The following is a 14,274-nucleotide window of genomic DNA, read 5'->3' as shown; positions in this document are numbered from 1 at the left end:
TTTACAAACATACAGTTTCTTGCCAGAGGGCATCGGTCAGTCAGTCCAGGTGGCGAAGGGGTGCTAAAAAGTTAAGCAAAATGATGGCAATATTAATTATATTAAAATTGGTACCCTGTGAAAAGTCTTTTGTCAGAAATTTCTACCTAGTTACAGCTGGTTTCAGTTAAGGAAGTAGAAGCCAGAATGATGGAATTGACCAAACAGAGTTAGGATTATCCCGACTTACTACAAAGCTGTTTTTGGGGTGTAGCTTTAGGTGACAAATCCAAGACTTGGCAATTATTTTTTTTTCAAAATAGCCAAGTCAAGGAAGTTTGTCATTCCCTGGATGACTCCTATCTTGAAACAATAGAAATATGACAGTCATTAACATTAGTCAGACAAGTTTCATCTTATTTGTTCTCCATATTTCACCCAGCCCAAAAAACAAACCAACACTGCATGTAGCACATGAACCTATGAAACACTGATCATCTTAAAAGCTACACCAGAAGATCCTTATTATCATTATCACTGTCACCACTGTCATCATCATCATCACTACCATTGCCGGTGGCACCACAACTATCAGAATACTATGTCCAGGTAAATGGGATTTTAATTGGGAGATTAAGTCTATAAAAGCTAACAAGTATATGCTCTATATGCTATAGAGTATCCTCTAGTTTTTTGTTAATGGTTGCTTTTTATAATTTAGATTGTTATTTCTGGACCCATGCAATTATTTCTGAGGCCTAAAGGCCCTGTATTTAGTCTCTGGGAAATTTTCAGAAATTTGGGGGGAAAAACGAATTTTAGCAAAATTTTGCTTACTTTTTATATCCACCCATAAGAACTATTATTTTTGTTCTCTAGTACATAGATTTTGGAATAATGTACTTTACAACACAGATTCTAAATTAGCACCTGGCAAAATACAGGGGGCCTCAAAATTTAAAAGGTTTTCAAATGATTTTCTTCCTGTAGACTCTGCTTTTGTTTCTTTTTTTAAAAAATAGGATTGTTTACTACTGCTGAATTGTTTTTGTTTTCGTGTGTGTGTGTGTGTGTGTGTGTGTGTTTTGGGGAACTAATTATGCTTACGACTGAAAGAAATCCATAATAAAAGGGAAAAGCCTATCAGTGCTGCAGTCAACTATATGTATTTTTTAGAACTTCCAAGAACACCTAAAATGGGCTTTCAACGATAAACATTTTATAAGCTGAATATAGTGATTACTTGCATAGAAACCGTCTCAGCTACTTTATGTGCTATGTACATAATTTAGGCTACCTGTGTGAGTCTTTCAAACTTTCATGTCTCAGAAAGACTGAGCTACCAGACTACATTACAGCTGACTAATCCAAAACAAATTTCAGACTTTGCTATCACAGTGAATTTTTCTACTCATTAGAAGACACAGATTATTGGATATTAATAAGGTTATAAATATCATTATTAATTACCTTAACTGTGTACTCCTTTTAAACTGTGATTTATCTAGTATAAGAAATACCACGCCTAAATAGATGTTTTGCTCTGAGGGTGAGATTAAACAACTGAATTCTAGTATAAAAGCATATAAGGAAGAGTTAGGATTAAGAATAAAGAACAGAGAGGAAACAAAACTGGGTGAAGTTGTACAGGTGTGGCATAAGGTACTCATTTATTTTTAAAGGACCTTCTCTACCTAAAAATCAGTTAGTCCTAGAGAGATTAGAACAAAAAGGTTCTCCTGCTCACAGGGAATATCTGATTTGCTAAATGTACCCACTGATTACAAACTCTTCTGTTCTGCAAGTTTTGTTTAGGGTGATGCAGAATACAAAGAGATTGAAGAAACAACTGAGGCTATTTTGAAACTTGGTATCAGATTTTGTTTTTTGTGTGTTACAGGTCTTCATCCAAATGGACAATTTCATGACATCATATCTTTCAAGCTATAAAGAATAAACAATGTCCAAACTTTATAAAATTAGACTAAGGGTGGCCATATGGCCTAACTGTAACCCTAGACCTCTCTATTTGTATGATGCCAAGTCACAATGTTTTCTGATTATTTTTCATCTAATTGATTGGTTTTGATGATGAATCTCACCTGTCTGTTAAATTATATTTTACAAATAATCTATATTTATTGTAGAAACATCAGAAAACATAGTTAAGAATAAAGTAAACAAAAATGACAAAAAGTCTGCCCATAATCTTATAATATGGGAAAGTTGCTTTTGACATCATGATGTTTCCCTACACAATTAAACATATAAATGATGTTATATATTTGCGTTTATAAATCTATATATGTCCACACATATGATGTGGCTTTAGTTTACAAAGATACAACCAGACCACATGTAATGTTTTATAACTTGCTTTAGATAAATAAAAAAGCAAACCAACTTCTCCTTGTCAATGTAAGAACACAAACCATGCTATTTTACTCGCTGTTGTAACACAGTACTCAAAGATGACTTGCTAAATGGAGTCTATCCTCAGTAATGTCCATCCTCACTGAGACAGTTAAGGCATCTGTGTTTTAAACTAACATAAAGACCTAATGCATAAGTTATAAACTGTGTTGTATGAGTTGGAGGAGAAACAGGTAGATTTAGAATATCTATCATCTGATTTGAGCCGTTTTCCTCCTTTCGTAGGTACAACATATTTTCCCAGAGAAGATCTTGGCCACTTTGGATGACAATCCTTATCTTCCTTGGAACGATGGCAATCTTGGGAATAACTATTGGTCTCCTTGTTCATTTTCTGGCAGTTGGTCAGTATTGACTACTCAATTTTCACCCTTACCACTAAATCTCTTTTAACTCTTAGAAATTGATAAGAAACAACACGAATATTAAATTTCCTTATGGAAACTTTGTCACTACTATTTTATTTTAACATAATAATTTTATATAATTTGACACCACAGTTTATAAATTTTTCTGAATTCTGTATTTCCTTGATCCTTTCTGTAAGTTGTATGACCAACTATGGGAGTATGGGCAAGACTGAAAAATTCAATACTTTGGTGCCAATATTTGTTGTCAGTAAAGGAGCTTATATAGTAGGTTTGTAGTTAAGCTGTACATTTTTAGTAAATATACCTCAAGCTTTGGAGATCCCTACTCTTCTTGGCTCATTTCTAATATTGATTATTAAAGATATAATTGATAAGTAAGAATGGATAATTCACTAATGGTTCTTCTAATAGTGGATAGTCAAGAATGGTTAAATGGCTGAATGTTCATACTAACTTGATCTTATGTTTAATATCTTTTATTAAACCTACATTCAGAAAGTTTGGTTTTCCAGTTTATTTTTACTTTTCAGAAAAATTAATTCAAAAATTTGTGTAACTGTTTAAGGTTTTTAAACAAATTTGTTACCTACTCTTCCACTTGATCCTCACAATAATCCTTTGAACTTGAGAGAGCAGGTTTTACTACTATCCCTAGTCTCACACGCAGGAAACTGAGGTTCAGGCAAATCAAGTGATTTGCTTGATATCACAGGATTTAAATCACATAGCTGAACACAAACCCACATTTTAATACTTAAAGTGTATTATTCTACTTTATCATGATTTTTGTTTTATTCCTCTGAAATATATCACCCTATACAATAATGTCATATGGATACATTTTGCTTGATTCAGAGACAATTCAAGTTTTCTTTCAACCTAGCTTCTCCTTTGTTTCTCCATAATCATCTTAATTTCAAATTTCAAAACTTGTCCTTCATGAGTGTAGTAGACACTCAGACTCTTGCTTGGCATGTCTATCCATGAACTCTCCATAGTCTGAATCCTTCTAGCCTCTTCTTGTCTCTGCTCATTAAAAAATAACATTCTTCACATCATTTCCTTAAGGATAGTACTGAGTTTTCCGTATCAAGCCCCGGTGAAGAAGTTCTGTCAATATGTTAGTGGGGACCAGTAGCCTAATTAGTTAACCTTCCAAAATATAGTTTGCATTTTAATAGATCCCTTTTTCTGGAGAAACAATGACATAGTGGAAAGGAGTAATGCAAAAGAGAGAACTACAGGCATCCTGGCTTGAGTAGGAGGTGTGTGGAATGATAAGCCACCCCTGAATTTCTCTACATGTTCAACCATCTGTCATTTCAGATATAAGACTAGACAAGCTTGTATTACCTAAAGTTAAATTAGTTGAACCAGGCTTCTTGTGAAGTAAAAATGGACATTCAAACTTGCAAAGGTTGTTTGAAATCATTTTGAAAGATGAACCCGTTTGCTCTAGGATTTTGGCTTAGGAGCTAATACAATCTTTGTTAATACAGTAACTTGAGTTGGATGACAGCTAGAGGAATATCTCATTCAAGTGGTAGTAAACTAATTGCCCTAACTGAGTACATCTATTGAAATTTAATTTTGAGATAAAGATACAGAGGGGCTTGAAGCCATTTCCTGTTTTAAAATTTTCTGAATATTTCTTTATTTCACAGGAAAGATTTACTATTACCAAGGTAATTTTCATATTTCTGGAGTCACATATAATGACAGTTGTGAAAAAGCAGTTTCAGAAGCCAGCACAAATCTGAGCAAAGATATTGAGACTAAAGTAAGTAAGAGATCTTTTTTATTAACTTTATTATAAATTTGATTGAAATATATATCATGGCTTTTTTTGGTTTTTTCTCTTGACAGATATCTACCGCATTTCAGAATTCTAGGGTATACAAAGAATATATCAACTCTCAGGTCATGAAACTTCTGTAAGTATAAATTCATTCAAGATTATATGGAACAAGAAGTAGGTAATATGTCACATTAGTCCTGGTTTTAAGTAACAACAGTGATGAAAAACAGAAAGAGAGAGGGAGAGAGAGAAAGAGAGAAGGAGAGAAGGAAGAGAGGGAGGGAGGGAAGGAAGAAGGAAGGAAGGGAAGGAAAGGAAGGGAAGGGAAAAAAGGAAGGAAGGAAGGAAGGAAGGAAGGAAGGAAGGACGGACTCCCCATAAATTAAAATATCACTGTATCTAACTAATTTCTGTTCAGGGTAGGAAGTGTTCTGTACAAATCTGTAATCTCTGTACTTGAAGGGGAATTGTAAGGTTGTTGGTGGCAGTCAGTTCTAACTGACTTCTATGATAAAAGATAATTTAAAAGACAATTGTAACTCTACAGAAAATAAAGATTGTCTTGCTATTCATCTACTAGCCACCTCTTTTCCCATTCATACTCATCTGGCCATATCTTTCTTAAAATAATCCTCTTTCGGTCTCTTTAATAATCACCATCACTGTAATGACTGTGGAGAAAAGTGAATCTTTACGGTAACATTTGTCTAAATATGTATTGTAAGTGTGCTTGACAGTGGTAATGGTGGTGGTGAGAGATGCGGGGAGGCAGGTATCACGGAGCATAGGGGATAAGTGATTAAGGGAGAGAGCATTTGTAATTTAGCAACTGTCAGTATCTATTCTGGAGAAGTCTGAATTCCTTAAAACTAAAAAAAAAAAATCCAGCTAGACAACCAACCAACCTACTTACCTCCAGACAGACAAAAACCTTTGAAGGCCCTTCAATTGATCATAATTATTTGAAAATAGAGCTGTGGTTTCTTAAAAATTGTGATTAATATAGCTTTTGCTTTGACAGTCTTCCAAAATGAATTAATTGTCTCTCCTGATCAATAAAAATAATGTACTGAATATACAGATAACGGAGATATTCTTCATGCTTAGAATTATCTTTCTGAGCCTTCTCATTGTATAGATCCATTGGGGTGGACACGTGTAAGAAACTACGGGAAGAAGCTTAGTTCTGGCTCTTGAATATATGCTAGAATTTATCTTTTGAATGCTTCCCAGCCCTGCATTTAAGTTCTTATTTATCTCTTCCTCTAAAATTAAGAAAACATCTGTACAAAACACTATTTTTTTTACTGTATTATAATGAAATTTCAAGCCAATTATCTGTTGGCCAGTAGTCAGTTTCTCATACATGTTTGAAATATTCTGATTTCTAACGTTCACATCCTCTTTCATGAACAATACCTCTAAACCAATTAGAAGATTTTTAAGGATCCTTGAACTTTATATATACTGGGACAATATCTGTGTATTGTTTTTTAATATATGTAAAGGCAATATAATAATTACAATGTGGGAAATTCAGTATGTTCATAAGACATCTAGAAAATCAGGAAGTAGCACATGAGAACATTTCTGTTTTGTCCAGTCCTAACCCCAGTGGTTCCAGTGTACAGTTACAGCTGACATTCAAATTTCCTCCAGCAAAGAAGAATAGCATGAAGCCTGAAATAGAAGCCATCTTACATCAGATATTGAAAGACAACATGGCATCCTGGAATGCAGTTCCCACCTCCCTTAAATTTATAGGTATTTTAACTATTTTAATTATTTTCTACTACTTAAGTATCTAGACTATTAAAAAAAAAAGCACCAGAAAAAATGAACAAGAGTTTCAAGAATTTACTTAGGAAAAAATAGTCTTTCCAAACTCTGGCACTCCTACCATTGAGTTGGTAGTGGAAAGGGTAGTGCTATGGAATCTTTGTCTGAACAGTGATAGGAAGGAGTGTTGAACCACAGATATGCTTGTGAGTTTGGGAGGGTTGGGTATTATGGATGGAAAAGGGGGTGAAAGGTAGTAATTGAAGCATTATTCTCCCTACCTTCTACTTTTGTCAGGATCTCATTATAGGAAACAGACTTAAGTGTTTTCTTGATCATTGAGCTGAAGATTGTAGGAGTAAGTGTGAAATTGAGGACAGAGAGCTCTTATTGATTCTTGTAGAAGAATGGAAGTAATCCTACTAAAGAAAAACTTGTCTGAAATAATTCCCCAGAAAACAAGAGAAGAAAATGACAGAATTTTGTCTCAGTGCAGAAAGTAACGTTTGTAAGCATCTTGAAGGTCCTGCATTTGTCCTGAAACTCTAACTTGGATTGTTAAAAGGTCTATTTAGGTGGTCTAAGCTTGTGGTTCCAGAGCCCAGTTTTGTGGTTCTTCCAGACTGACAATTGATCCTAGTGTCCTTGAAAGCTATAATGGCTGCCAGCTGCCAGTCACAGGTACTTTGCCTCAGAACACAGACCCTGTCACCAATGGGCCACTCATGACAAGTGAGTCTGAGGCAGAGCTTCTGAAAGAAGCAATACAATTCCTTTGTGAGTAGTTGTTGGGAAAGAAGACTGCACCAGTTACTGCCCCTCTGTATCCCCGGGATTTAGGAGTTAGCACTTTCTGATGTGTCCTTTTTTAGTTCTCTCTTCTCTTTCTCTCTGAAGTCTCTTCCCAGTGGAAAAGAGACTTGAATTTAAGTTAAATTCTCAAAATTTCATAATTCAGTCTTAGTAATGAGATGACTTGCAAAGAGTAGGATAGGCCCATGTAATTTTAGTTGGATTTTTTTCCTTTAAAATATAGAGAACTCTGAGTATTTCAGAGTAATGAGAATTATCTAAGGGAAAGAAATCCAAAGATTATGCCCCGTGCCTCTTTTAGTAAGAGTGTCAGCTTCTTACTTCACTAAATATTTTACTTCAACTATCATAAAACTGAGAGCTTTGCTTTTTTATTTCCTTTTCCTGTACTACCTGGTAGAGATGTGGAGAGATGGCCAGAATATAACAAGTAAGAGTGAGAGGGGTTGATAAGCAATACACGAACTAGCCTGAATAGTTAAATGTTGGCTGTAGCTAGGTTAGGAAATCTAGTCCTTGGGTTGAAGAGAACTGCATGGTGATATTTTATCAACTTTATTTTTTTTAAATTTCAGAAATCAGCGAGGCTCATGCTGAAATGCTTACAAACAACTGTAAGTTTAGAAACTTTATTATAAATTTAATACACTCACAAACAGTTTTCTATCATTCTTCTAAAAAGTATCTAGAAGCACCTCAGGTGGAAATCTATAGTAGTTTTTCAAAATTATTGGATATACTAGATATTTATTGGGAATTCCTTTTTAAAAAACACTGACCATTTGTAAGTGGTTGTCCAAAAGGGTGAAATGACAACTGTTTGCAAAGAATGGAATCATGAAAAATATCATGTTTGAATTAGTTAATATATAAAAAAAAGTGAAGGAAAAAGGACAACTTAGGATAATAAGAAAATGCAAAACTAGGCTATAGAAAAATACGTCTATTATAAGGTAAAAAACAGTTCTGTACCTTTTAAACAAATTCTCTTTAAAGTATCATGGGGCCCACAACATGGTACATCCATGCATTCATTCAATCAGTGGATATTTCTGGAATATCTATTATCCACATGGGGCTTTACAGACAGCACTGTGCATGCTATGCAACATACAGACATTAATGAAGCAAAGTTTCTACCTTCAAGAACTTTGCAATCTATTTGGGGAGAGTAAAATTGTAAGACAGATACAACATAAGTCAGTAGGTGAAAGACGTTTAAGACTGAAAAAGAGGAAAAGTAAACATCACCCAAACGAAGATGGAGTGGACTACCATGATATGAATACATTACAGGAAAGAAACAGCATTGTTAGGAGGTGCTGGACAATCACTGAAGGGTTTCAAGTAATGTTTTAAAAATACTTCTTATAAAGCATAATCACAGATACCTGCTCTTGTATAAATAAATCTTTTCTTTAGGTTGTGGGAGACAACTGGCCAACAGTATTACATCTGGCAATCGAATTGTGAATGGGAAAAAAGCCGCGGGTGGGGCCTGGCCGTGGCAGGCAAGCATGCAATGGAAGGGCCAGCACTACTGTGGTGCCTCTCTGATCAGCAGCAGGTGGCTCCTATCTGCAGCTCACTGCTTTGCTAAGTAAGTTTGAAAGTTTCACTAAATGTAGGATTCTAGGTGCAGGCCTATTTGGGATAGTCTGTGGGGGTTAACTTGAATGTGTGAAGTTTGCCAAGCCATATGAAATTTACAAACACTTGTATAATTGAAGGGCAGCAAAGAAATTTAAATTTGGAAGGGGGGAAAAGTAAATGGAAGCAAATTAACATTTTCTAAAAAGCTGCTTTGGCCCGATGTTAAGTAAGCTTTACTTACATCATTTTATTTAATCATAATAGTAATTCCATATGGAAGGTATAATTTAACCTATTTAAAGATGAGGAAATCTAGGGTTCAGAAATGGTGATGTAACTTGACCAAGATCATACAGCTCTTAAATAACAGAAATTGAATGTGAATGCAGGTATGTCTGACTCCAGTTACAAGGTGCTTATTTGTCTTGTCCTCTGGGGGTTACAATCTATTTTAAGAAATTTAAATGTGATGTATTAAAAGTAGAAGGCGGCATGGTGTATGTACAACACAGGTACTAAGTTTGATGGAAACCTGATGACAAGAGAGAACATATCTAGCTGAGGTATGCAGTTGTAAGATTTGATCCAGACTCTAAAGATGAAAGACTTGATTGATAGGGTGAGTAGATGAGAAAGGATAATAAGCATTTTGAGTTGGGAAAATAGCCTTCTTCAAATGTGTTGACATGAAACAACACAAGTTGTATTCTGTGGACAGCAAGCAAAGAGAATAATTTGAATCTTAGAGGATTTGTAAAAGGAAACATTAGAAAATATGCTTAGAAAATGTAGTTATATCTGGGATCGGGAATACTTCTAAATGACAAGATGCTAACTTACTGGAAAAACACAGCTATTGAGTATGTGGAGTCACTGAACATTTTAAAATGGGAGAAAGATTGAACAGTGTCACAGTTATAGGAAGGTCTTGAAACCCTTAAAAAAAAAAAACACCAAAAAACCGGCCAATACGTGACATTTTGAGGAAGGTAAAAATGGTTAGATAGGATGTTAGGTCCTAACTGAGAAAGAATCTCAGGGGAACTGGAGAAACTGGTCAGAAAATCTAAATTAGAAACCAAGAGGCATTGACTTGGTAAATATAATGTGACTGTGTTAAAATAATTTGCAATTTTAAAATTTATGGAAGTGCCTGGAGACTGCCACAGGTTCTAAGAGTGCAGGGTGTATGGTAGGAAAGAACAGTGATTCTGGATCCCTTCCATTGGGGCTGCTCATGTGAGCCCTACCTAACTCAAATGCTCAGAAACTGGACGGGGCTGAAGCAGCAGAAAACATCAGTGACTCTGGTCAGGAGGATTTGTAGAAAGCTAACAGCTCTAATAGTCCTTAGCACTATTTTTATGTGACTGCAGCATTTATAACATCCCCACATCAAAGACAATTTTTAAAAATAAGAATTTAAGTGCTTTATAAGTATTGTTTGGGAAACTCATATCTTAAAATTATAAGATAATAACCTCTGTGAACACCCCAAACTGAGTGAATTTTAATTGAATTGTGTCCTCCAGGAAAAATAATTCAGAAGACTGGACTGTCAACTTTGGAACTGTAGTAAATAAACCATATATGACAAGGAAAGTCCAAAATATTATTTTTCATGAAAATTATAGCAAGGCTGGGGTTCACGATGATATTGCCCTTGTGCAGCTTGCTGAAGAAGTCTCTTTTACGAAATACGTTCGTACGATTTGTCTTCCTGAAGCCAAAATGAACCTCTCAGAAAATGACAGCGTTGTAGTTACAGGATGGGGAACACTTTATATGAATGGTGAGTTTTTCTGTAAATATGTAATATCTTTACAGGAATAATATTTAATCAATCCGTCAATCACTTTCTCACACAATTAACCAATCAGTAAATATACTGAAAAGAAAACAAAGTGATGGGACCAAAAGCATGGTATTGTTTTCAATTTCTGAAATATCTCTGAGAATGAGAATTGGAAAAATTGGAATAATGTATGAGGCAGCCAGATAATAAACATCAGAAAGAAACCAGTCTAGTCAGGGACTGGCTGGCTCTTGGTGACCAAAGAATCGGCTTTATTCCACAGAAGCTCTTTGTATCAACAAACAAGGTTAAGATCTCTATAATGTGCAGAATTTATTGCCTTTAGGTCCTCTTCCAGTAATACTTCGGCAGGCCTTTCTGAAGATTATTGATAACAAAGTTTGCAATGCTCCACATGCGTTATCTGGCTTGGTGACTGATACAATGCTGTGTGCTGGATTTATGTCAGGAGAAGCTGATGCCTGTCAGGTACCTCAAGAAATATTATCAAATCATTTTTTCCCAAAGTACTAATTCAGTGGTAGTTTTTATCACCACACAAAAAAATTTTTGTCTTAAGGATTTTCACAGAGTAACTTCTTATTTCAATCCAGAAAGCAAATATTTATTACTCTCATTAATGTACCAGATACCAGCGTAGATGCTGAGGATGCAGTGGTGAACACCATGCCTGCCCTCATGAAGTTTTCAGTCTAGGAATCCATACTTACAAGGTGATAAAATAAGTTTGGCTCTATTTTCTGGGCACCCTGCCGACAAGAATGCTGTCTTTTCCTTATGGAGAGATGCAGCAGGACGTTTAGCACGTGCACGTGACATCCGTTCTTCAGAGGCTTCCTCATGGAGCAGCTGAGGCACTTTCTCCACAGTTAAGGCTGGACTCATTAACAAAATCAAATCCCAGTCTTTCCAATCCAATATTTAGCTGTTGTAGGCAATGTATTCTGGTTGGTAGTTGCCCTGGGTTTTGAAGAAACCCAAGAGTTCCACAGTTCTAAGCCCAAAGAGGGTGGATGTTTGCAACGCCCAGGGCATTGCAACTCCAGAGGAGAGGTAAAAGGAAATTCTTCGACAAGACAAGAAACATTTTTCCCCCTTTTCTTCTAGAATGATTCTGGTGGACCACTAGCTTACCCCAACTCTAGGAATATATGGCACCTTGTTGGAATAGTAAGCTGGGGTGAAGGATGTGGTAAAAAGAATAAACCAGGTGTCTACACTCGGGTGACTGCTTATCGTGACTGGATTACCTCCAAGACTGGACTCTGAAAGAAATGTAACCTTGGAATGGAACATAAAGACAACTACAGGATATTCTTATCTATTGTTTCAAAATCTTTTTTGATTGTTGGTATACTAATCATTTTCTTATATAAAAATGCATAAATATCTTGATTAATGTTTTATCTAAAGCACTATCCATTTATTTATTGATCTATTTAACTAATTTAGGAAACAGGAAGAAAAAAAGAAAGGATGACCGTAATATTTTTATTAATAGCCTAGTTCTGATGTATCTTACCATTATATTCAGAATAGACCTTTATTTTTTAGAATTAAAGAAATACATATTTTGTTAGTATGAGAACATATGCTGGATTTACCAAATAAATTATTTTTCATTCTATATATTATAAATGCATTTTGTTAAACCAAAATACATAAGACAAATAATGTATATTCACTTATTTCAATGTGAGATAGTTTGTGTACCTTGTAAAATCATATGATCTTGGAATGGAGAGGAATGTCAGGGGTTCAGCTAGACCAAGTGTCTCAATATAGAGATCGAGAAACTAAGAAGAAAAATTATTTCCTTAAAGTCATTCTTCAGTCTCTCTGACAAGTTGCAACCCTCATGTGAATTTTCCCTCGTAGAATTCAAATCCAAAATTAGTCAGGAATTTTAAAATGATTTTTAAGTTGCAATTATTTTATAATATTTCTTCATGTCCTTCTTTTGTCATTTGTTTGTATTCCTTTGCAGCAAGAATAAAGAGGTCCTTGAGGGCAGAGGACTGTATGGCATCTATAGCTCTCCTCACAGTGCATATGCAGTGGTGTGGAGGACAGACTCTGTAATCTCTGCAAATAATTCACCTTTTGTAATTTCCTACAATTAAAAAGTAGCTTAAAAATTTAAAACCAGCTAAAATAAACCTAAAAATTCTCTTTCTTCAATTGTTTGTGATATTACTCTTCTTTTTTTATTATAAATTATGACTTATGATGTACATAATGATGTGAAGCCAATCCATAACTAAGTGCGACAAGGTGGTGTTTTTTCCTCCCCTCTCCTTTCTCAGGCAGGTCACACGTATGTATTGAACACTCAGTGCGTTCCAGGAACTGTCAGGTACGGATACAGTATCATCTTCCAAGGATGCTGCATTTAGCGGATAAAAAAAGGCACAGTAAGCACACACATAAGACAATTTTGGTTTGTGGTGTTAGGAAGGGGAAGAAGGTAATATGATAGAAAAAATGGGGAGGTTGAGAAGTACTTGAGATCTGGTAGTATGAACAACTTTTTCAAAAGAGTAGCATTTGAGCTGGACCTAAACAATGAGGAGGCAAAACATAAAACATCTGAGAGAAGTCCGAAGAGAACAAGTGTAAAAGCCTCAAAAGAGAAATGAGCAAGGTGGTTGTGTCGCAGAAAAAGGCCCAGTGTGTCTGCCAGTGTGTCTGAAGCCTGGTGGGTGAGAGATGGGTAGGAAAGAATTTGGAAGAGGCAGTTGAGGGCCAACTCAAATAAGGATTTGTAATGACTTAGGATTTTATTTTAACTGCAGTGGGAGACTCTTGAGTTTTCTGAGCAGAGGAGCAAGTGAGATGATCTAATACATACTCTGAGAAGACTGCTTTAGCTTTGATGACGAGGGTGGGCTGGAGTTGGCGGTGAAGGCTACACACTGAGAAGCAGGAAGACTAGGTAGAAGGCTGGTGCAATTTTCCTGCAAAGAAATTGTTTAAAGTTTGCATTTTTATTTAGTCTTAGGTATAGGCTTAATGGTCCAAAACCCACTGGTAACTCTATTCCATTGACACATAGCACAGGGAACTATATTCAATATCTTGTAGTAACCTCTAATGAAAAAGAATATGAAAAAGAGTATGTGTATATATGTATGACTGAAACATTATGCTGTACAACAGAAACTGACACAACATTGCAGACTGATTATACTTCAATTAAAAATATATATATGGTTCTATTAAAAAAAACTAGTAACTCTATTCTACTGACTGAAACTTTTCTTGCATATCCCACAAATATCTTCATGTTCGTCTTACTGAGTCACTATGTTCTTCTTATTGAGCTACTACTACACACTATGGTCAACCATGCCATATACACCTACTGCTTTGCTCCTTTCACCATTTACCACCTAGCAGGGCAAAACCACAAACTTGCTAACAACCCACTCTCCAACTTTCTAGTGCATGGATCTTAGTTACTGACTGTAGCTAGAGAAAAATAAACAACATGCTGACTAGTCTCACTTTAAAATTATGATCACAAACATCAAATATGTTCTTAGTACTTCCTGAAAATCCTTCTATACTTTCCTTGTCAAAACTGGCTCTCATTCTCCTAAATTATTCATTCACATCTTCTCTCCTCTCCTTGATGCCAACAGTTTCTTTTCACACTCAACTGATAATTTTGCTCATTATTTCACCAAGAA

At 35.4% G+C, this 14,274-nt stretch overlaps 1 protein-coding gene across 1 annotated transcript; it reads left to right on the top strand.

Annotated features, from left to right (window-relative positions):
- Nucleotides 1-2,643: 2,643 nt before the first annotated feature.
- LOC102538724 (transmembrane protease serine 11B) lies at nt 2,644-11,989 on the top strand. The gene is made up of 9 exons (XM_006217855.3): nt 2,644-2,756; nt 4,448-4,563; nt 4,650-4,717; nt 6,185-6,345; nt 7,749-7,787; nt 8,596-8,773; nt 10,299-10,558; nt 10,908-11,050; nt 11,690-11,989. The coding sequence occupies exons 1-9, from the start codon at nt 2,678-2,680 to the stop codon at nt 11,849-11,851; spliced, it is 1,206 nt and encodes a 401-aa protein (XP_006217917.2). The 5' UTR covers nt 2,644-2,677; the 3' UTR covers nt 11,852-11,989.
- Nucleotides 11,990-14,274: the final 2,285 nt, after the last annotated feature.

The sequence above is a fragment of the Vicugna pacos genome, chromosome 2 (genome assembly GCF_048564905.1).
Source record: "Vicugna pacos chromosome 2, VicPac4, whole genome shotgun sequence".
NCBI lineage: Eukaryota > Metazoa > Chordata > Mammalia > Artiodactyla > Camelidae > Vicugna > Vicugna pacos.
This window is presented reverse-complemented; position numbering and strand designations above follow the sequence as displayed.

Coding starts and splice junctions, on each gene's coding strand:
- LOC102538724 (XM_006217855.3), top strand. CDS start 2,678: ATGACAATCCTTATCTTCCTTGGAACGATGGCAATCTTGGGAATAACT. Junction 4,718..6,184: donor TCTCAGGTCATGAAACTTCT/GTAAGTATAAAT, acceptor TGTTTTGTCCAG/TCCTAACCCCAGTGGTTCCA. Junction 10,559..10,907: donor GGGAACACTTTATATGAATG/GTGAGTTTTTCT, acceptor TATTGCCTTTAG/GTCCTCTTCCAGTAATACTT.